General features: G+C 42.9%; 1 protein-coding gene across 7 annotated transcripts in view; it reads left to right on the top strand.

Moving 5' to 3' along the window:
• Window positions 1-22212, top strand: part of LOC105493276 (glycosyltransferase 1 domain containing 1) — a 124402-nt gene that overhangs the window by 32821 nt on the left and 69369 nt on the right. For 3 of the 7 annotated variants that reach the window (XR_011608663.1, XM_071070799.1, XM_071070798.1), the window contains 3 exons: window positions 9202-9253; window positions 17138-17185; window positions 21810-21846. The exons of 2 other annotated variants lie outside the window; for them this stretch is intronic. Coding sequence is in view for 4 of the 5 variants with exons in the window: in XM_071070799.1 (XP_070926900.1) it covers window positions 9202-9253; window positions 17138-17185; window positions 21810-21846 (137 nt within the window). In the remaining variant the exon portion in view is untranslated. The remainder of the gene's footprint in view (window positions 1-9201; window positions 9254-17137; window positions 17186-21809; window positions 21847-22212) is intronic. 2 more of the 7 variants (XM_011760814.3, XM_071070800.1) reach the window with 1 other exon arrangement.

Raw genomic sequence — 22212 nt, 5'->3', positions numbered from 1 at the left:
AGATGGCCCAACGAGTATTGCCTAACTATCCCTTCAACCTTTTTAAATCTTTGAATCATTGTAAGAAACAAAACAAAGTAAAACTGATCATTGATTTTCACCCAATCAATCACCAGCCATCAGTTTTCTCTGGCTCACCTCATGGCTGGGAAGCTCTGGCCAGGGAATTTGGGACACTTCAAGTCTTCATGTAGCTGGATCACCCTATTCCATACCGGGGACAGCACTCAGAGTTCTGTCTGGAGCCTCAGATTCCTTGTTTGGTAATGTAGGTGTCAGTCTCGCTTCTGAAATCCAGGCTTACTGAGAGGTATCACTGCATTTAGGACCCTAGTCCTTCCTGAGGACCCCTGAACATATGTTGTGGCAATGCAAGTATGGACCCAAAAAACCTGAGACAGGTCTCAGTTACTGTTTAGAAAGCTGATTTTGCCAAGGTTGAATACACACACCCAGCCTCAGGAGTCCTGATGACGTGCTCAAGGTGGTCAGGGCACAGCTTAGTTTTATACATTTTAGGGAGACATGAGACATCAATCAATATATGTAGGAAGTACAGTGGTGCGTTCTGGAAAGGCGGGACAACTGGAAGCAAAGGCAGGAAGACTCAAAGCGGGGAGGGGTCTTCCAGGTCACAGGTAGGTGACAGACAAAAGGTTGCATTCTTTTGAGTTTCTGATTGGCCTTTCCCAAGGAGGCCAGATACACATTTATCTCAGTGAGCCGAGGGGTGACTTTGAATAGAATGGGAGGGAGGTTTGCCCTTAGCAGTTCCCAGCTTGACTTTTCCCTTTAGCTTAGTGATCTGGGGTCCCAAGATATTTTCCTTTCACACCACCTGATCATAATAGCACACACGTGTGCCTGTGTGTGTGCGTTACAATAAGAAAAGGCATTAAAACACGTTGGGGTAACCTTGGGGATCTTTTATTACAGGTTTTCTTATTGCTGTTGTTCTTACACTCTGCAAATTCATTACCTTTAGATTCCTGTAGTTGGTAACACACTGCCTTATGGAAGGAAAATAATTCTGTTTACAAGAAACAACATTGAATGAATCCATCTTACAGTATTATCATTAGTATTATTCATTGCATTGTTATTAAAGCAAACACTGATTTCTATTTCGGGGGGTTATTGATCGAGGTTAGTGGGCAGGAAAGCGGCATGAATCACATTCCTTGTCCAATACAATATAGCACACTTTTCTGTAAAAGAAAGATTGAACCTGTCTAGCTTTATAATGAGTATTTCATTTTTAATCAAATGATTTTAGTTATATTTTTCCTATAGGATCTATTTTTGAAGTTTTTTTAGTATTAAAATTTTTTTTCTATGTAATATAGTATTTGAACTTACTTTAGCTTCAGCTTTTTGGCTTATACGTATTATAATGTAATAAGTACTTGATAATTATGTTACCAATATCAAAACTAAATGAAGAGTATTTGAAACCTATGGAAATTGTTTGGTGAAGGATCATCCAGGTACATATTAGAAGAAAATATTGTTGGCCAGGCGCGGTGGGTGGCTCACGCCTGTAATCCCAGCACTTGGAGAGGCCAAGGTGGGTGGATCACTGGGTCAGGAGTTTGAGACCATCCTGGCCAACATGGGGAAACTCTGTCTTCACTAAAAATACAAAAATGGTGGCAGATGCCTGTAATCCCAACTACTTAGGAGGCTGAGGCAGGAGAATCACTTGAACCTGGGGAGGCAGAGGTTGCAGTGAGCTGAGACCTTGCCACTGCACTCCAGCCTGGGTGAAAGAGGGAGACTCTGTCTCAAAAAAAAAAAAAAAAAGAAAAAAGAAAGAAAGAAAAGAAAAAATTATTGTCAAGCAAATGAGCAAGAGAGTTTGTATAAAATGAAACACCTCAAAAATAGCCTCATAAATAGGAAATATATAGCACACGATAGGTTAAACAAGGTGAATTTGCTGTTTTGTATGCATAAAATGGCTGAATATTGGTAGTTTCAGAAGTTTTTTTTTTGAGACGGAGTCTTCACTCTGTCGCCCAGGCTGGAGTGCAGTGGTGCTATCTCGGCTCACTGCAAGCTCCGCCTCCCGGGTTCACGCCATTCTCCTGCCTCAGCCTCCTGAGTAGCTGGGGCTACAGGCTCCCGCCACCTCGCCCAGCTAGTTTTTTGTATTTTTTAGTAGAGACGGGGTCTCACCGTGTTAGCCAGGATGGTCTCGATCTCCTGACCTCATGATCCGCCCGCCTCGGCCTCCCAAAGTGCTGGGATTACAGGCATGAACCATCACACCTGGCCAGTTTTCAAAAGTTTTAAGCTGTAGATATTTAAGCCCAAAGATATTTTTTACAAAAAAATCACATGTGAAAGTGAGTAAATCTATTTCAAAATGGCAGTGTTCAACTGAAAGTGCAAAAATGGTAGCTTTATGTTTGTCATAAGAAATGTGTTTTTTTTAAATTTAATTTAATTTCATTATTTTTTGAAGACAGTCTTGCTTTGTCCCCCAGGCTGGAGTGCAGTGGTGCGATCTCAGCTCACTGCAGCCTCCACCTCCTGGGTTCAAGCGATTCACCTTCCTCAGCCTCCTCAGTAGCTGGGACTACAGGTGTGCACCACCACGCCCGGCTAATTTTTGTATTTTCAGTGAAGATGGAGTTTCCCTGTGTTGGCCAGGCTGGTCTCGAACTCCTGACCACAGTGATCTGCCTGCCTCAGCTTCCCAAAGGGTTAGGATGACAGGCATGAGCCACTGCACCCCACCCATTGTTCAATTCTTAAGTTTCTCGGTTTCCAATGTTCCCGGCAAAGGAAGGTTTATACACTCCCCTGAAGGGCCCATTGTCAGGCAATTGTTATTTAGCTACTTTTCTTTCTTTTTTATCTTATTTTCACAGGATAAAGTCTATTCCCCCAGACACAGTTTACTTGCACCCCTTGTTAGTTTTCAGAGCAAATGGAGAGCTTCTCATAACTGAGGCCAGCAGAACAACCCGTGCTGGGCTCCAGCCTCCTTCCGCGTCCGCACTGTGTAGCGCTTGGATTATGAAAGTGAGCCTTGGTGGGAAGTCCAGCGTGATCTCTTCTCGTCCGTCTTTCCTTCTTCCTTCCGTAGGGGACCTGCAATGGAATGTGCCTAGACTGGTGACAGGGTTGTAGAGGAGGCAGAAAGGAAAGCCTGGGGCAGACACAGGCAGGGGAAGCGGGGCCTTCTGGAGGAAGAATCTGCCATTTCTGGGTCCTGCTACAGGGAAGGAATGGTCCTTTCCTGATTCTTGTCTGCAGTAATTATTCCTGCGGTATTTGCCTGATGATGATTTTTCCATTCGCACTGCATCTTGTTTATTAACTGGAATTCTACCTTACAGAAGACTTTCCCCTTTGATCCCATTTACTTATTTATTTATTTGTTATTCAGTATGGACTGGTGGGGGCCGGGTGTGGTGGCTCATGCCTGTAATTCCAGCACTTTTGGAGGCTGAGTTGGGCGGATTACTTGAGGCCAGGAGTTCGAGACCAGCCTGGCCAACACGGTGAAACCCCATCTCTACTAAAAATGCAAAAAAAAAAAAAAAAGAAAAAAAAATTTGAAAGAAAGAAAGAAAAAAAATATTAGTCGTGCCTGTAATCCTAACTACTCAGGAGGCTGAGGCAGGAGAGTTGCTTGAACCCAGGAGGCAGAGGTTACAGTGAGTTGAGATTGCGCCACTGCACTCCAACCTGGGTGACAGAGCGAGACTCCATCTAAAAAAATATACATATATATATGTATATAAAATATATATATTTATAAAATATATTTTTATAAAAATATAAAATATAAATTATATTTATATTTATAATTTATATTTAAAGTATATAAAATAAAAATATGAAATATATTTATAAAAAATATATATAAAAACATGGACTCATGGATATTTATTTTATTTTCCTTTACAGGTTATCTGTTACTTTTTGTTTATTTGGTTGCTCAAATTGTCCCAGATTTGCCTACAGGAGTTGCTCTGAGCTGATGCCTGAGTTCTTTTGACATGATCTCATCATTCATCATTTTCTGAGCACTTTTCTACTTTCTGGTATCATAAAATGTTCATGATTCATCTCCTGTCTACCTTGTCCTACTTCTGGAAATGGCTATTTCTCAAAGGAGTCCTTGGTCCTTTATAATTTTTTTTGTCTTTTTAGAGAATACTATTTAGAAACTAAACTCTGTGCTTATTGCTTACTCAGTGTCATTTCTTGTAAACCCTCTTAGAGCTTGGAAATGTATGTATGTATATATGCACATATACGGCTATATGTATTTTTATTTCATCACTAGAAATGTGGTTCTCATTATTTGACATAGGTATGAAGCTTAAGGTTTGTGTTAGGCATCCAAATGGAGGTATGAAGTAGGTAGAAGTCTGGGCAAGTTAGGGGAGGGGTCGGGAGTTTGTTGGTCAATATACAGATGCTGTTTTTTTTTTTTTTTCGAGACGGAGTCTCGCTCTGTCACCCAGGCTGGAGTGCAATGGCATGATCTCGACTCACCGCAACCTCCGCCTCCCACGTTCAAGCTATTCTCCTGCCTCAGCCTTCTGAGTAGCTGGGATTATAGGCATACACCACCACACCAGGCTAATTTTGTAATTTTAATAGAGACAAGGTTTCTCCATGTTGGTCAGACTGGTCTCAAACTCCCGACCTCAGGTGATCCACCCGCCTTGGCCTCCCAAAGTGCTGAGATTACAGGCGTGAGCCACCGCATCCAGCCTTACAGATGCTATTGAAAACTGAAAACTGGGCCGGACGCAGTGGCTCAAGCCTGTAATCCCAGCACTTTGGGAGGCCGAGACGGGCGGATCATGAGGTCAGGAAATCGAGACCATCTTGGCTAACACAGTGAAACCCCGTCTCTACTAAAAAATACAAAAAATTAGCCGGGCGTGGTGGCGGCGCCTGTGGTCCCAGCTACTCGGGAGGCTGAGGCAGGAGAATGGCGCAAACCCGGGAGGCGGAGCTTGCAGTGAGCTGAGATCCGGCCACTGCACTCCAGCCTGGGCGACAGAGCGAGACTCCGTCTCAAAAAAAAAAAAAAAAAAAAAAAAAAAAAAAAGAAAACTGAAAACTGGTGAGATCACCAAGGGAGTAAGTGCAGATAGAGAAGAGAAGCCCAAGAACGGAGTCTTGGAGTAGCCCATTTTTGAGAAATCAGAAAGAGGAATTAGTGAGACTGAGACTGAGTGGCCAGAAAGATGAAATGGAATGGTGGGGTGGAAACCAATGAAGAAGCATTCCAAGGAGGAAGGAGGGAGCATATGTGTCTGTTGCTATTGATAGGTCAAGTAACATGAAGACTGAGGATGGAACCATTTAGCTTACCAACATGGAGGTCATTAGTGACCTTGAGCGCAATTTCAATGGTGCAGTCAGGGGAGTTGCCTGGAGTGGTTTAAATGAGAAGAGAGGCATTGGAGATGTTGAGTCAAGGTAACATTGGGGCTTTTCTTGTCAAGGAGAAAAGAGAAAAAGGACAATAATTGAAGCAGGGACTGTGGGATTAAGATAGTCGTTTTTAAGATAAGACAAATAATAGCATTTTTATAATGAGTAGAGGGGAAAATAATGATGTGGGAGAAAGGTAGGAGGATGTATATTATCTACAGGAAGTCTTGAAAGATTAAAAGTCGGCCGGGCGCGGTGGCTCAAGCCTGTAATCCCAGCACTTTGGGAGGCCGAGACGGGCGGATCACGAGGTCAGGAGATCGAGACCATCCTGGCTAACACGGTGAAACCCCGTCTCTACTAAAAAATACAAAAAAAAACTAGCCGGGCGAGGTGGCGGGTGCCTGTAGTCCCAGCTACTCGGGAGGCTGAGGCAGGAGAATGGCGTGAACCCGGGAGGCGGAGCTTGCAGTGAGCCGAGATCTGGCCATTGCACTCCAGTCTGGGTGACACAGCAAGACTCTGTCTCAAAAAAAAAAAAAAAAAAGAGAGAGATTAAAAGTCCTGACTTTATAAAATGTTTTGTTAAGAATTTTCTTTTTAACTAAAAAAGGTCTGTCCCAATGCAATGTATACAGTTTGGAAAGTAATGCCGGGTGTGGTGGCTCATACCTGTAATCCCATCACTTTGGGAGGCCGAGGTGGGCGGACCACGAGGTCAGATCGAGACCATCCTGGCTAACACGGTGAAACCCCGTCTCTACTAAAAATACAAAAAATTAGCCAGGTGTGGAGGCGGGCACTGTAGTCCCAGCTACTCGGGAGGCTGAGGCAGGAGAATCGCTTGAACCCGGGAGGCAGAGGTTGCAGCAAGCCGAGATTGCGCCACCGCACTCCAGCCTGGGCTACACAGCGAGATTCCGTTTCCAAAAAAAAAGAAAGTTTGGAAAGTACTGAAGAAGCCAGGGAAAAGCAAATTACCTAATTTTTTTTGTACTTTATGTGTACTTTTAACCATGACTAGCTTTTTGGTAGGTGATCTTTTAATTACTTTTATTTGTATGATTGTGACTATATTTTCATTGTTGTTATATTTGAAAATTTGGGCTGAATGACACATACTATATATATATATACACGTATATATATATGTATATATGTGTGTGTATGTGTGTGTGTGTGTGTGTGTGTGTATATATAAATTTTTTTGAGACAGAGTCTTGCTCTGTCGCCAGACTGGAGTGCAGTGGCGCGATCTTGGCTCACTGCAAGCTCTGGCTCCCAGGTTCAAGTGATCCCCCTGCGTCAGCCTCCTGAATAGCTGGATTACAGGCATGCACCTCTACACCCAGCTACATTTTTGATAATTTTAAGGTTCCAAACATAGTTTGAATGGCTGCGTAGAATTCTATCATAAATTCTGTAACCGATTCTTTGAGATTGGCCTTTTATATCTTTATTAGACACAACACCACAGGGAACAACCTGTTTCTGTCTTTGTGTAGTTGTCTGATTCTGTCTTTAGGTTGAATTCATGGAGGTAGAATTGCAAGGTCTAATGATATGAACATGTGAATATATTGATGCAGTTTCTCAAATTTCTCTTCAGAAAGAATATTTGCATTTTAATTCACCAAGTGGGTGTATGTTTTCATTTTCTCACCTTTGTCAACATTGGGCATTTTTGTTTTTAAAACTGCCAGTCTTATATGTGATGCAATTCTTTCCTATTGTTTTAATTAGATTTATTTTGTTATTAGAGAAATTTTACTTTTCCTCACGTTTTATGGTCCCTTGTATTTGCTCTCATGTGAATGTCCCGTTTTTCCCATCCCTTTTTTTCCCTGGGATGTTTGGCTTCCTTGTTAATTTTGAAGAGCTCCCAACTAAGGATAGTATCCTTCTTTTCTCCAAGTCAATTGCACATATTTCTTCCACATTAATTTGTGGTATTTCAGTAGTCTTTTAATTTTAATATAATCGAAGCTTTTTTATCTTTAGAATTAATTTCATAACTTCTTTCTCCTTTTCATACCCTGCCTGTGGTATCCAATAATGTCCTAGCTTTTAATGCTCAGAAAACCTTTCCCAGGCTGAGGCCAGTTGCTTGGTCACTTGTATCATTCCAGACTCCTCTTGTCGTCTTACCTTTTTTTTTACTTAGCTTCTGAACCACCTTTTTAGATATGTGATATAAGGTAGGAAACTAACTTTTTCCATGTACTGAACCATTTCTCTGGCTTTGTGCTATGTCAAATTGTTTTTTTTGAGACGGAGTCTGGCTCTGTCGCCCAGGCTGGAGTGCAGTGGTGCGATCTCGGCTCACTGCAAGCTCTGGCTCCCAGGTTCACGCAATCCTCCTGCCTCAGCCTCCGGAGTAGCTGGGACTACAGGCGCCCGACACCACGCCCGGCTAGTTTTTTGTATTTTTAGTAGAGACAGGGTTTCACTGTGTTAGCCAGGATGGTCTCAGTCTCCTGACCTTGTGATCCACCTGCCTCGGCCTCCCAAAGTGCTGGGATTACAGGCGTGAGCCACCGCGCCCAGCCTGTGCTATGTCAAATTCTTAAATGTATTTGAGTCTGTTTCTGGCCTTGTATTTGGTTTTGATCTTTCTATCTTTTCTTCACTGCCAACACTGTTTTAATTATTATATTTTTAATATATTTTGATATCTGTTAATACAAGTCTCATCTTTGAATTCTTCTTCTTCTTCCTCCTCATCCTCCTCCTTCTTCTTCCTTCTTCCTTTCTTCTTTCTTCTTCCTCTGTCACCCAAGCTGGAGTGCAGTGGTGCAATCATGGCTCACTGCAGCCTTGACATCCCAGGCTCAAGTGATCCTCCTGCCTCAGCCTCCCGAGTAGCTGGGACTACAGTGTGCTCAACCATGCCTGGCTAATTATAAAAACTTCTTTCCTGTAGAGATGGGGGTCTCCCTGTGTTGCCCAGGCTGGTCTTGAATACCTGGGCTCAAGTGATCTTCCTGCCTCAGCCTCCCAAAGTATTGGGATTACAAGTGTGAGGCACTGTGCCTGGCCTGAATTCTTCTTTATCAAAATATTCTGATTGTTTGTCACCTAATTATATGTATAGGTAAACTTTAAAGTTATTTTGTCGAATTTCAATGGAAGTTCACTTGTGAATTATTGATTTTGTCATGGAATTTGGTAACGATGGACATTTCGGTAGTATTGGAGCTTCCCATCTAAGAACGGGCTCCGCATTTCCATGGAAAAGTATCTCTTAATACTCCTGCTCTTCATGGCAAACATAAAGTTAATAAATAGATTACCTTTATATTCTTAGTTTTGAGGGCCCTTGTGCATTTCCTGAAGAAGCAATGGAAAGGAGGGAGATGATAACATTGCGCACCCATGTGCACTCAGTAAATTGTAATTGTGTCCCCATAGTCTTCCCTTGGCAGAGTTAGTGGAGTGGACAGGCTGCCCTTGAACGTTCAGGATGGATTAACCAAGCAAGTTCCTTGCTTCTCTCCTGCATCTTGATTTCTTGCTTTTGATTTTATCCCTGCCTCTCTGAACTTGCGTGGAAGGAAGAGAAAGAAACAGGAAGTTTTAAGCTTCGTTTGGTTTACTTCTTGCATATACAACTTTTTTTGATGTGAGTTGAGATTAAACCTAATGGCCAATGACCACAAGTAATAAAGATTGATTGCATTTTAAATTTAGTGTCTTACCTTGTCTCTCATAATTTGTTCCAAAGAGCTGTTTCATAGTTCTTTTAATTGAATTCTGGCCTAATTGTTTCTATTATTTTTGTTCATTTACTAGATTTGCTGTCGCTTTCACAGAGTCAATGAAGGAAATGGCACAAGCGCAGTGGGTATGTGTTTATCTGGTGTTGTTATTTTGGTTGTGCTGATGAAATTGTAGAATTGGAGAACTGAAAGGCAGCCTCACTGAGCCGATAGTGTTCCCATGGATGGTGCCTGTTGTGGCCACAATAGTGTGTTGTTTCCCATAGATTGATTTTGTGTGTGTAGATGCACCTAAAACGTCCCTGATATTTTTTGATGTTGTTATTGAATGACAAAAATAGCCCAGTAATGTGTTGTCTGTGTTTCTTTGTTGTTGTTGTTGTTTTGTTTTGTTTTTTGAGATGGAGTCTCGCTGTGTCACCCAGGCTGGCATGCAATGGCACGACCTCAGCTCACTGCAACCTCCACCTCCCGGGTTTAAGCAATTCTCCTGCCTTAACCTCCTGAGTAGCTGGGATTGCAGGTGCGCATCACCACGCCCAGCTAATTTTTTTGTATTTTTAGTAGAGATGGGGTTTCACCACGTTGGTCAGGCTGGTCTCGAACTACTGACCTCAAATGATCTGCCCGCCTCAGCCTCCCAAAGTGCTGGGATCACAGGCGTGAGTCACCGAACCTGGCCCTGTTTTCTTCTGTGTTCTCAGATCGGGTGATTTATCAGCTGCAGCGTAAATGTTGCGGCAACCTTGTATACATGAGAGTAACCATTGCTTAGGTGACAGAGGTAGTTTCCTGGGTTGGACCATTTATTAGAAGAGCTTTAAACAGACAAGAGTTTGTAGATCCATAAGTTAATTCATTTACTGACTTTTTATTCATGATGACTCAGAGGGCAGGTATATGAGCTGGTGGGAGCCTAACAATTCTCAGTAAGGAGCTATGTGAACGCACCGTACAGCTGGTGCCTGCAAAACTAAAGAAAAAAGCCAAAGGTCAGGTTCCCTTTGGTGGGCGAGGTTGCTGTCTCTGGCGGTGGGAACTGCACTGAGGCTGCTCCACCAGTGCTGTTAGAGCTTGTGCTGCGCCAGTTAATCCACTGTGCACTGTGTGGATGCCCTGATCATTTGCAGGCTGTGCCCTTTCTTTATAGAATTGCAACTTGCAAAATGGTGGTACTTGGGAACTGCTGCATTGGGACAAGGGCAGAACCCAGTCATCTGTGGTCTCTTCCGAAAGCTCAGGATGCTAGACATCTGTGAATGTGAAGTTGCACACGCCCCTGACTGCGCATAGTCTTACTCTTTATGTCAGACTTTTCCCAGGCAGAGCATGGAGATTGTATTTCCTAGTGCAATTTAATGACTTGTCAATCTCAGTATTAGAAAACCCAACAGGCATCCTGGTTTCCAGTTTTATTGTAGTTTTTTTTGTTTGTTTGTTTTTTTGAAATAGAGTCTCACGCTGTCACCCAGGCTAGAGTGCAACGGTGCTATCTCAGTTCACTGCAACCTCTGCCCCCCGGGTGCAAGTGATTCTCCTGCCTCAGCCTCCTGAGTGACTGGGACGACAGGCATGCACCACCACATCAGGCTAATTTTTGTATTTTTAGTAGAGACACGGTTTCACCATGTAGGCCAGGCTGGTCTCAAACGCCTGACCTCAAGTGATCCACCCACCTCAGCCTCGCAAAGTGTTGGGGCTACTGGCATGAGCCACTGCACCCTACCTGTTGGACTATCTGTCTGGCTTCTTAAGGTAGTTTTCAAACCAGTGGTTACCAAAATGGGGTCCCTGGACCTCTGAGGTTCCCCGGGACTCTTTCAGGGCCTCCACCAAGTCAAGCCTTTTCTAAATAATAATGTGAAGCCTTTTCTTTTGGCTTTTCTCATGGTGTAAAACGCCATGATGAGTAAAAGTGCTGCTGCCTGAATACTAATAAAGGCAGGAGGCCCATCTGTGCTAATATTCACTGATTAGTCACCGCCACCCACTTAAGCCAATTTCACTTAAAAATGTCCTTGATGAAAAAATACAAATTATTAGCCTTTCAAATATTAACCTTTGAATACATGTTGTTATTGTATTTTTAGTAGAGACAGGGTTTTGCCTTCTTGGCCAAGCTGGTCTTGAACTCCTGACCTCAAGTGATCTGCCCTCCTCGGCCTCCCAGAGTGCTGGGATTACAGGCGTGAGCCACCGCACCTGACCTTTTCTCTCTCCTCTTTTTTTTTTTTTTCTGAGATGGAATCTCCCTCTGTTGCCCAGGCTGGAGTGCAGTGGTGCGATCTCAGCTCACTGCAACCTCCGCCTCCCGGGTTCAAGTTATCTTCCTGCCTCAGCCTCCCGAGTAGCTGGGATTACAAGTGCCCACCACCACGCCTGGCTAATTTTTGTATTTTTAGTAGAGATGGGATTTCACCATGTTGGCCAGGCTGGTTTCGCACTCCTGACCTTGTGATCTGCCTGTCTTGGCTTCCCAAAGTGCTGGGATTACAGGTGTGAGCCACCGTGTCCAGTCCCTCTTTTTTTTTTTTTTTTTTTTTTTTGTTAAGAGATAGGCTCTCACTCTGTTACCCAGGCTGGAGTACAATGGTGCAATCACAGCTTACTGGAGCCTCGAACACCTGGGCTCAAGCCATCCTTCCACCTCGGCCTCCCAAAATGCTGAGATGACAGGCATGAGCCACTGTATGTGGCCATATTTGAATTTTCAAGTAAAGATTAGAATTTTGGAAAGCTAGCATGAGGTTGTTGGTTTCCCAATATCTGAAGGCTTTCCTGATGAGATCGGTGGTTATACTAACGAATGTGACTTTTTTGGATGTTGTATAATGAAATGTTTAAACATTTGAAAGATCTACATGACTCAGTGAGCCAGTATGTTTTAAATGACCGGTATGTGTCCTATAGAATCAGGTACAGGTGAAAGATCAGTTCAAAGTACCAGGTAGACTAATGGACTTTAAGATAACTGAGTATAAAACGTTCCCTAATGCAGCTAAACTTTAAGAAATTGCCACTTGTTGAGTTTGGGTCCAGTGTCCAAGAATAATGTCTACAGTGATGTGAAAGGCTATTAAAATACTCTTTCTTTTCCTACTACCTGTCTGCAAGATGTAGGATGTTCTTTATAAACCTCAACCAAAACAACATGTTGCAACAAATTAAATGAAACAGCAAACATGGGAACCCAACTGTGTTGGTTAAGACAGATGTTAAAGAAATAATTGCCAGGCGCGGTGGCTCACACCTGTAATCCCAGCACTTTGGGAGGCTGAGGCGGGTGGATCACCTGAGGTCAAGAGTTCAAGACCAACCTGGCCAGCATGATGAAACCCTTTCTCTACTGAAAACACAGAAAATTACCTGGGCATGGTGATGTGCACCTGTAGTCCCAGCTACTCAGGAGGTTGAGGCAGGAGAATTGCTTGAACCCAGGAGGCCGAGGTTGAAGTGAGCAGAGATGGTGCCACTGCAAGACTCTGTCTCATAAAAAAATAAATAAATAAATAAATAAATAAATATTTTACCTGTGGAAGGAGCATGAATTCTCCATGAATTCACTGCCCTTTTCTCTAACTTGTCAGCCTTCAATGTCATCCTCCACCACAAATCCTTCCTTGACCCTCCAGAATTGGCATAGATGAGTTCCCCTCCTCTGTCAGTTACCATTTGCTGCTTAACAAACCAGTTGCCTTAAACACACAGGGTGGCCTCACTTCCATGCCTGGACCTTAGCTGGGATGGTGGGGACCCCTGAGGCCTGTCTTCACGGTGTCTGTCATCCTGTTTTAGGCTCAGCAGGAGGAGAGAACAGGCCCCAACCCACAAGCACATTCCAGGCCTCTGCCTGTGATAGGCTTGCCTCCTTCCCATTGACCAAAGCAACTCAACGGGTGGAGATACGGTCCCTACCTCCTAATGAGAGGATCTTTAATGCTGCCTCACTAAAAGGGTGCGGATGCAGGGTGGGGAAGAATTGATGGCCTCTGTTACCATCTGCCACACTTCCTGTTTGTCTCTAATGAGTGTAACCTGTTTTATTTCCTTACCTGTGCTTCTCAAGCAGTGAGCTTCTGGAGGGACATGATATAGTCACTCGTGCATCCCTGGAGAAGAGTATGCTGTCTCATGCCCAATGAATATCCATTAAATTGATTTATTAGGAATGACTCCTCCTTCAGAACCTTTTTATTTATTTATTTATTTATTTATTTATTTATTTATTTATTTATTTTTGAGATGGAATCTTGCTCTTTCACCCAGGGTGAAGTGCAGTGGTGCAATCTCAGCTCACTGCAACCTCTGCCTCCCGAGTTCAAGCTATTCTCCTGGTTCAGACTCTCAAGTAGCTGGGATTACAGGTGTGCACCACCATTCCTGACTAAATTTTTTTTTTGTATTTTTAGTAGATACGGGGTTTCACCATGTTGGCCAGGCTGGTCTCAAACTCCTAACCTTGTGATCCACCCGTCTTGGCCTCCCAAAATGCTGGGATTAGAGGCATGAACCATTGCGCTCAGGCAGAACTTTTTTTTTTTGAGATGGAGTCTTGCTCTGTTGCCCAGGCTGGAGTGCAGTGGCGCAGTCTAGGCTCACTGCAACCTTTGCCTCCCAGGCAAGTGATTCTCCTGCCTCAGCCTCCTGAGTAGCTGGGATTACAGGCGCCCGCCATCCTGCCCAGCTAATTTTTGTATTTTTATTAGAGACCAGGTTTCACCATGTTGGCCAGGCTGGTCTCAAACCCCTGACCTTGTGATCCACCCGCCTTGGCCTCCCAAAGTGCTGGGATTACAGGCATGAGCCACCGTACCTGTCCAGAACTTTTTATTAAAGAAATTTTCAGGCATACATAAAAGTAGAAAGAATAGTAGAGTGAGCCCTTAGGTGCCCACCACCCAGTTTACTATTCCTTGATTCTTACTTACTCTACTTCCTCCTAAATACACACACACACTTATACTCACCTACACACACACATACGATGGTTTCTAGAATAATTTGAAAAATCACAAGTATCATGCCATTTTACCTATAATTAGGTGCCATTTTACCTGTAAATGTACTTTGATAAAGACTTTTTTTAAAAAACATAAACACTATGGTACAGGTAACTTTTATATTGGCAGACCACAGTCAGTAAGGAAGAAATAAAGAGGGGTTTAAGAGTGTTCATACAGGCCGGGCGCGGTGGCTCAAGCCTGTAATCCCAGCACTTTGGGAGGCCGAGGCGGGCGGATCACAAGGTCAGGAGATCGAGACCACAGTGAAACCCCGTCTCTACTAAAAATACAAAAAATTAGCCGGGCGAGGTGGCGGGCGCCTGTAGTCCCAGCTACTCAGGAGGCTGAGGCAGGAGAATGGCGGGAACCCGGGAGGCGGAGCTTGCAGTGAGCCGAGATCGCGCCACTGCACTCCAGCCTGGGCAACAGCGTGAGACTCCGTCTCAAAAAAAAAAAAAAAAAAAAAAAAGAGTGTTCATACAACCTAACGTTTTTATCAGTACAGTTTGAAAGAAATCATGGAAAAGAGTTTGGATGGGGAAAAGGAGAGGAATTGAATCATTTAGTTCCAGATGTATTGAATTAGAGACAAATATTGGACTCAGAGGGGAATAGAGCTGAGGATGTAGGACTGTCCTCAGAGGAGGGCACAATTAGGGACACAGACATGTGAGTCACTGGTGTCCAGGTGATGGTTAAAGCATGGAAACAGTCTTTTTTTTTTTTTTTTTTTTGAGACAGAGTCTTGCTCTGTCACCCAGGCTGGAGTGCAGTAGCGTGATCTTGGCTCACTGCAACCTCTGCCTCCAGGGTTCAAGCAATTCTCCTGCCTCAGCCTCCCAAGTAGCTGGGATTATAGGTGCTTGGTGGACCACCACACCCAGCTAATTTTTGTATTTTGAATAGAGATGGGGTTTCACCATGTTGGCCAGGCTAGTCTTGAACTCCCGACCTCAGGCGATCCACCCGCCTTGGCCTCCCAAAGTTCTGGGATTACAGGTGACTGCCACCACACCCGGCTAATTTTTGTATTTTTAATAGAGACTGGGTTTCACCATGTTGGCCAGGCTGGTCTCTAACTCCTGACCTCAAGTGATCTGCCCACCTTGCCTCCCAAAATGCTGGAATTACAGGCATGAGCCACTGCGCCTGGCCCATTTCCCACCCTAAATAAACCCTCTGCTGTCAGGTATCACACCACTTACGCCGTTTCCCAGAAGGTAAGGGGGCAGATCATGCCTCTCTTTGGTCAAGGTCAAATTTCCTAGTACACACTCACTATATTCCAAAACATTATCTCAACATGTCATCAATATGAAAGTTACTAGTGACATATTTTACCTTTTTTTTTGTATGAAGTCTTTGAAATCTGGAGTGTATTTTATACTCACAGCACATCTTAATTCAAACCGGCTGCTTTACAGGTGCCCTGGATCAGCCGCCTGTGGCGGGGGCTGTTGTGTGCTCAGGGCAGCTCTGTCTCAGGATTTCTGAAACACTTCCTCACACGGTATCTGATCGTGGAGGACACATGAACAGACATGTGCCAAATGAGGGTTCATTTGTAACCCGTGAGTGAACTTCAGCCCCCAGGGGTGCTCTTACGGAACACTGTCTTGGGAGCTACCTGTCTCTGACTGACCCTTCACAAATTAGTTTGATTGGATTTCAATAAAGATGGTTTTATCTCTTTTAATTTGAAATGCCTTTGTTTATGCTCAGATCATTATTTTTTAGTGTGTTTATATCAGCCTTAATTTGACATTGTACCTACTTTGTAAAATATACAATCCTAGTGGGCTCCTCACCAGGTCAGCATGCTACGCTGTTAATGCCTAGTGCACGTGATCAACGTAGGTCATGGTTTGGGATATGGCATTACTTTGTTGGTTTGTGATATTATAATGTATCTTTTAAGTGTTTTTTTTTCCTTTATTAAAGGGGTCTCACTCTGTTGCCCAGGCTGGGTGGAGTACAGGGGCATGATCATGGCTCACTGCAGCCCCAAACTCGTGGGCTCATACGATCCTCTCCCCTCAGCCTCCTGAGTAGCTGGGACTACAGGCCCATGCCACCACACCTGGCTGAAATTTTTACTTTTTTTTTTTTTTTTTTTTTTTGTAGAGATGAGGTCTCACTGTGTTGCCCAGGCTGCTTTTGAACTCCTGGCCTCAAGTAGTTCTCCTGCTTCAGCCTCCTAAAATGCTAGGATTACAGGCGTGAGCCTCTGTGCTGGCCAGTTTCTGATATTATAATATTGATTTGACATTTTTAAGAATTTGATTCACTTCACATTTCTGATCCTGAGATATATGCTGTGGAAAGTTTGAAAACATCTTACGTAGGATTTTGATTTCTTGCTACAATATGTAATAGATATTCAGGATGCAAACTTGAGTACTTCTAGTTCTAATCCACATTTAGAGTGCTTTGTCTAAATTCATCAGCATTTCACCAGAAAATGTAAAATTTTCACCAAAAAGAAAAAAACACCCACAAACAAATTAAACGTACATCTTAATGGAAGCTTCTACCAGGAGAAGCAATGATTATGGTTTAATATGTCTCCATTGGGTTCAAAACCCCTCATGTCTGTTTTCATACTCTTTTCCTAATAAGCATTCTTCTAAGAGGACATGTAATCTAAACTCAAATATTTATTTATGAGCTATATTTTTAAAATCCTGTTTAAGTAAATATTGCTTGAAGCAGTTATCAAATTCAACAACAACAAAAAAGCACAGTGCCATTCATAATGGCCCATCAATATGCTTTGCAAGGATGGAGCTAAGTTTTCAGGTGTTATCTTTAGAGTGAGGTTTTTCTTTTTTTTTTTTTTCTGGAAACTTTGAGTTACCACCTTCTGGGGCCTAATTTATCTACTTTGCCTTGGCACTTGTTAAAGAAAAGTAACTTCTGGAAGTTATTGTATTAGGCAATACCTAAAGTGTAATTTTACTTTGTGTACATTGACTCATCAAAATTCTTTTGGAAATTAAAATATAGAAGGCAAGACAGATCTCATTGGCTGTCACACGTGCAGTTCCTGTACAGGTGAGCTCCACAAGTCAGCGCAGATGTTAGCGCTGGCCTAATCAGAATGAACTGCGTGTCGACTTATCCCTGAAGTCTGCAGTAGAAGCATGTTGTCTTCTGAGCTACTTATTACTTCTCTCTCTTCCCGCATGGCCCATTGCTTTGTGTCTGATTACCTCAGAAAGTCATCTTGGTAGCAGCTGAAACTACACAGCCCACACCTTTCATTAGAGTTTCCACCCTCCTGGAAACATAAAAACACACTGAGCACATGGGCTTCGCCTCTAGAATTCCTCGTTTCTGTGCCAGCCCTCTCACCTCTGCAGGAGAAGCTCCAGGCATTGATCATGTCCCAGGAAGCTAATCCTTTTTAATAGCTTCTATGAAGCTGAGCCTTCATTGGAGATTTCTAGATGGAACTGCAAATGTTCTTTACGTCTGTGTGGGGTTTTTTTGTTTCCCGCCACGTGAGATCCCTGGGAATTGAGAAGTTTTAAAGGAACTTAAAAGTATGAAAAACGCATCCATTCCAGACCATAGATCTTGAGTTTACTTTTTCCATGACCTGGGGCTCAAATGTGTGGTACCATCCCAAGAATTGTTTCTAATTCATTAAATTGCCAAGGCAGAGCATGGTAGGGGAATCTTCTGAATAAAACGAACAATCCTTCTGAGTTGTTTACTCCATACGTTTAATTGTTTTAAAAAACGAAAATCTTCTCTGGAAATTTCCTGTTGGTGTTCCTGTTTCTTGAGTCGCCCCACTAGATTGGGTGCCACACTCTCATCCTTTGATTTTGTGAAGGGTCACGGGTTGTTCTTTTAAATTTATTTAACTATTTATTTTTTTTAGACGAGTGTTGCTCTGTCTTCCACGCTGGAGTGCAGTGGCGCGATCTCAGCTCACTGCAGCCTCCGAAAGTCCTGGGATTCGCGGTGTGAGTCCCTGCACCTGGCTGGATTTTGTTAATTTCATCTCTATGCCTGCTCATGTTGGACCTGACAGAATCCTATCCCAGTCTAGTTTTAACATTTGTTTCTCATCTCACCCATGTATATTCTTTTTTTTTTTGGAAACATTGTTTTACCCAAGGGAAGACTGGCAGTTCAGCTAGGTGCTACTGGGCTCTGTATGGTGGCTGGTGTTTCTGTGGGACAGGGAGGACAACAGGAAGGAAAATAAACACAATAAGTCCAAGTGTCATTCCACTGGGTTTTGATACTGGCTTTGCAGCCAGTCCTCCATTTCTGACCTGTGCCATCCATCTGTGATGAAGCAGGACACCAGCGCATCTTCCTCATGTTCCAGAATCCCAACTCTTGAAAACCTCTCTCTTTGTTGTTAAAATGTTGTGAAGTGTTAGTGCCTGGACATTTTTTTTCTAGGAAAAAATGATTACTTCCTAGTAAAAAAAAGAAAAGAAACGGAAAATCGTTCTTTATCTGGTTCCATTGCAGGACATCAGTGGCAAGGTTGAATCTCCCCACACACACCTCCCCTTCCTTTTGAATATTTTTTCTTTTTTTATGCACGATAACAGATTTCTAAGGGAAAAGAGTAGAGGGAGGAAAAAAGACACCGTGACCTTGAAAAGTGTCCAGTTTCTATGTGTTTTGTGGCATAAATCTATTTTGTAACTTTATGTGTATGGGCCATCATGTCTTTTAAGCGATTTGTAATCGTTTCAGAAGTAGTTTTAACAAAGCCACAATCTGCAGTTGTATTATAATTTCAGAACAAAAACTATTATTTTTGCCATCTGTAGAGCATAAAATTGTGCCTGTGTTTCAAAAATAATCTATTGTGGTTTCCATTTGCAGAAAGTTTAATTTTAGAAGGTGAATCTCTGGCTTATATGTAGTCAAAGAATGGGAAGTTCTTTGGTTGATGTTATTCCAGCATGAAAAGGCATCAGTTAGCCCTTGGGTCTGTTAGAAGTCCATCTATTTATAGATATCTATCCTATAGGATCCTGGCTTTTTACATCCAGTAATGAGCCAAAGAGGTAACAGTTGCTGATAAACACACCTCAGTGTTTGCCGTTGTGTGCACTGATGACCTTATCTGCAAGGCAGACCTTATCTGCAAGGCAGGACTTTGACTCGTGTTATTTCAAGGCAGATAGAACAATAATAAATATTGAGCAAAGAAAGCTAATTTGTATTTGTTACACTTTCATATAGAAAATGTTTTTCAAAATCAATATAAGCCAATTGGCTTTTGCCAGATTTCTTTTATTGCAATGATTAAAAATAACTCAGGTCTAGACTTCCGTTATACTGCAACTCTATTTCCTCTCTTTGCCTGGATGAGATCTGAAAATACCATTTATGAAATTCTTTTCAATTGATTTTAGAAAAACAATGCTCAGAGATGTGGGAAGATCAGCAGATAAGTCAAGAAATCTTCACATTCAGTCAATTCCTTCTGCTTACAGAGCTGAGATACAAGTTTAACTCAATTTTTTTTTTTTTTTTTTGGTGGAAAAAGGAGATTCTTGACAGGAACATTTTGAGTTTATGTATTGCTAATTGCAGAGCATATTTCCAATGAAAATAGTGACAAAAACTTTATGTTGCCTCCCCTTATATTTATCTAGGATTCTGCTGAATCTGTTACTGTCAAACACTTATATTAACTTGAAAGTTACATGCCATGGTGTTCTATTGTGAGTGCTTTACCATCCATCTTCAAGATGTTGCCAGGCAAGTGTTTTGGACACAGGGTTGTTTCAGGAAAAAATACTCCGAGCCTCCACTACACTCAAGTAACAGCAATTCCAGCTTTCCAGGGAAATTATAATTCAGCAAAAGGAATAGTTTAGGGCTCTGAACTGCAACTTCTAATTTCAGTGGTTGCCATTAGCCTTTTTTTTTTTCATTAAAGTTAATGTCTTTTTTAACTGGTAGAGAAGAGGTTTTTGAAACTCTCTCGTAAAGGTTTACTATTTTAAGGGCATTTGGAATACCGCGCATATCCACTTGCATGGCGACGTGGGGAGGAGAGGCAAGACTTCTGGAGGCTTGAGATGCTTGCTGTAGTTAAATACAAAATGTGATGATAAGGACAAAAACAACGCCACACCAAGCCTTGTGTGTACCCACCACCTTCTTTATTTATTTATTTATTTATTTTATTTTTGAGGCAGAGTCTCACTCTGTCACTTAGTCTGGAGTGCAATGGCGCAATCTTGGCTCACTGCAACCTCCGCCTCCCGGGTTCAAGCGATTCTCCTGCCACAGCCTCCCAAGTAGCTGGGACTACAGGTGCCCGCCACCACACCTGGCTACTTTTTGTATTTTTAGTAGAGACAGGGTTTTACCATTTTGCCCAGACTGGTCTTGACCTCCTGACCTCAAATGATTTGCCTGCCCCAGCCTCCCAAAGTGCTGGGATTATATGGGTGAGCCACTGTGCCTGGTCATGCCACCCACCTTTTGCCTGGCTGCTGCCTCTGCCAAACCTTTCCAGGCTTGGGGGGGCCAGTCTCCTTCCTGTTGATTGACTCGCCCTTGGCAGGGCTGCTTCACCCTTGACTTGTGTCCCAAAATATAAAACTAACGTGGGGACAACGTCCAATGTGGACCAGCATACCCCATGCAGTGTCGAGGGCTCCCTGGTACCCTAAAGACCACACTGTATCCCTACACTGAGAAAGGACAGGGGTGTGACTTCTGTGACCTCCAGGGATCTAGCTAGTTCAGTCATTTCATGCGTTGATCAGGCTTATGTCACATGACAAAAAGACATCCATTTTTGGACTCTTTCACCAAAATGACAGCCTATTTTGATCACTTGAGAGAAAGCGTCCTTGGCATGGACTTGCTCCACCAGCCGTTCCAGAGAGGGTCTCACTCTGCTCCTGCCTCCACCTTTCCATCTAAACGTCATCTTAAAAATATTCCTGCCACTGTTTCAAAATGAACTGGAGAAATGGATGGTATTTCTAGTAGTTTTGTGACATTCTGCCAGAAAACATGGCAAGGAATAGTAAGTTGATATCTTGGTACAAATACCCAAATCAGTCATGCAAGGGCCGCCTTTTCCTTGGTGCCAGGGAGGCCTTTGGGGAGGCCCTTACCAGACGCTTTCCATCCGGCTGTCCTCCCTTGCCTGGAAGGATCTGCCTCCTAGGGCCTGTCTTTGGTTTCCTAACATATTGGCAGCTCCTCCTTCTCCTCCTACTCCTTTCTTCATCTTTTCTGGGGGTGGTGGAAGTACTCTTCGCCTCAGGGTTGCATAAGTCATACCGTGCTTCCGCAGGCTTCCACCTCCACGCTGCGGCAGGAGCTGCTTCAGCTGGGCGGGCACTGGCATGCTCTCTGGCTGAACCTCAGTAATGTCTCCACTAACACAGCAAGCGTAACATTGCAAAATTGCATTAGGCCTCATTTAAGAGACTCTTTTTGTGTGTGCTTCTTACCTGATAGAGGCTGTATTTTTAATGGCAAAACCTATTAAAAGCAGAAGTAATGCTTTGCTCTTAGAGAGTGGTAGGTCTGTGAGCAGGTGTGTAGATGATTCTCAGTGATGTTTTCCAGGATGGCTTTTTTTGTTAATGACCTTCATTTTATTTCTAAAAAGCAGTTGTCATGCACTCTCCAATGTACTTCTCTTTTCTTTCTCCCCTCCTTTCAAAAGCCGCATGCTAAGGGTAAGATCTACGTCCAGAGTCAAGGTAAGCACTTTCAAATATTTATTTACTTATGTACAGGGATAGAGAATGAATAAATAGATGTATATTTATATGTGATATATATATATATTTAAAAGAATAAGTTTGTGCCCTTAAGAGACACATATTGAGATGTTTATGAAGGAGATAATATGATTTCTGAGATTTACTTAAAAATAATCAGTGAAATGGCTACTTTTTTTTTTTCTCTTTTGAGACAAGGTCTGGTGTAGTCGTGCGATCTCGGCTTACTGCAACCTCTGCCTCCTGGGTTCAAGCAATTCTCTAGCCTCAGCCCCCCAGGTAGCTGGGACTACAGGCATGAGCCACTATGCCCAGCTAAATTTTTTTTGTATTCCTTGTAGAAAC

Source organism: Macaca nemestrina, chromosome 10, assembly GCF_043159975.1.
Source record: "Macaca nemestrina isolate mMacNem1 chromosome 10, mMacNem.hap1, whole genome shotgun sequence".
Classification (NCBI taxonomy): domain Eukaryota; kingdom Metazoa; phylum Chordata; class Mammalia; order Primates; family Cercopithecidae; genus Macaca; species Macaca nemestrina.
This window is presented reverse-complemented; position numbering and strand designations above follow the sequence as displayed.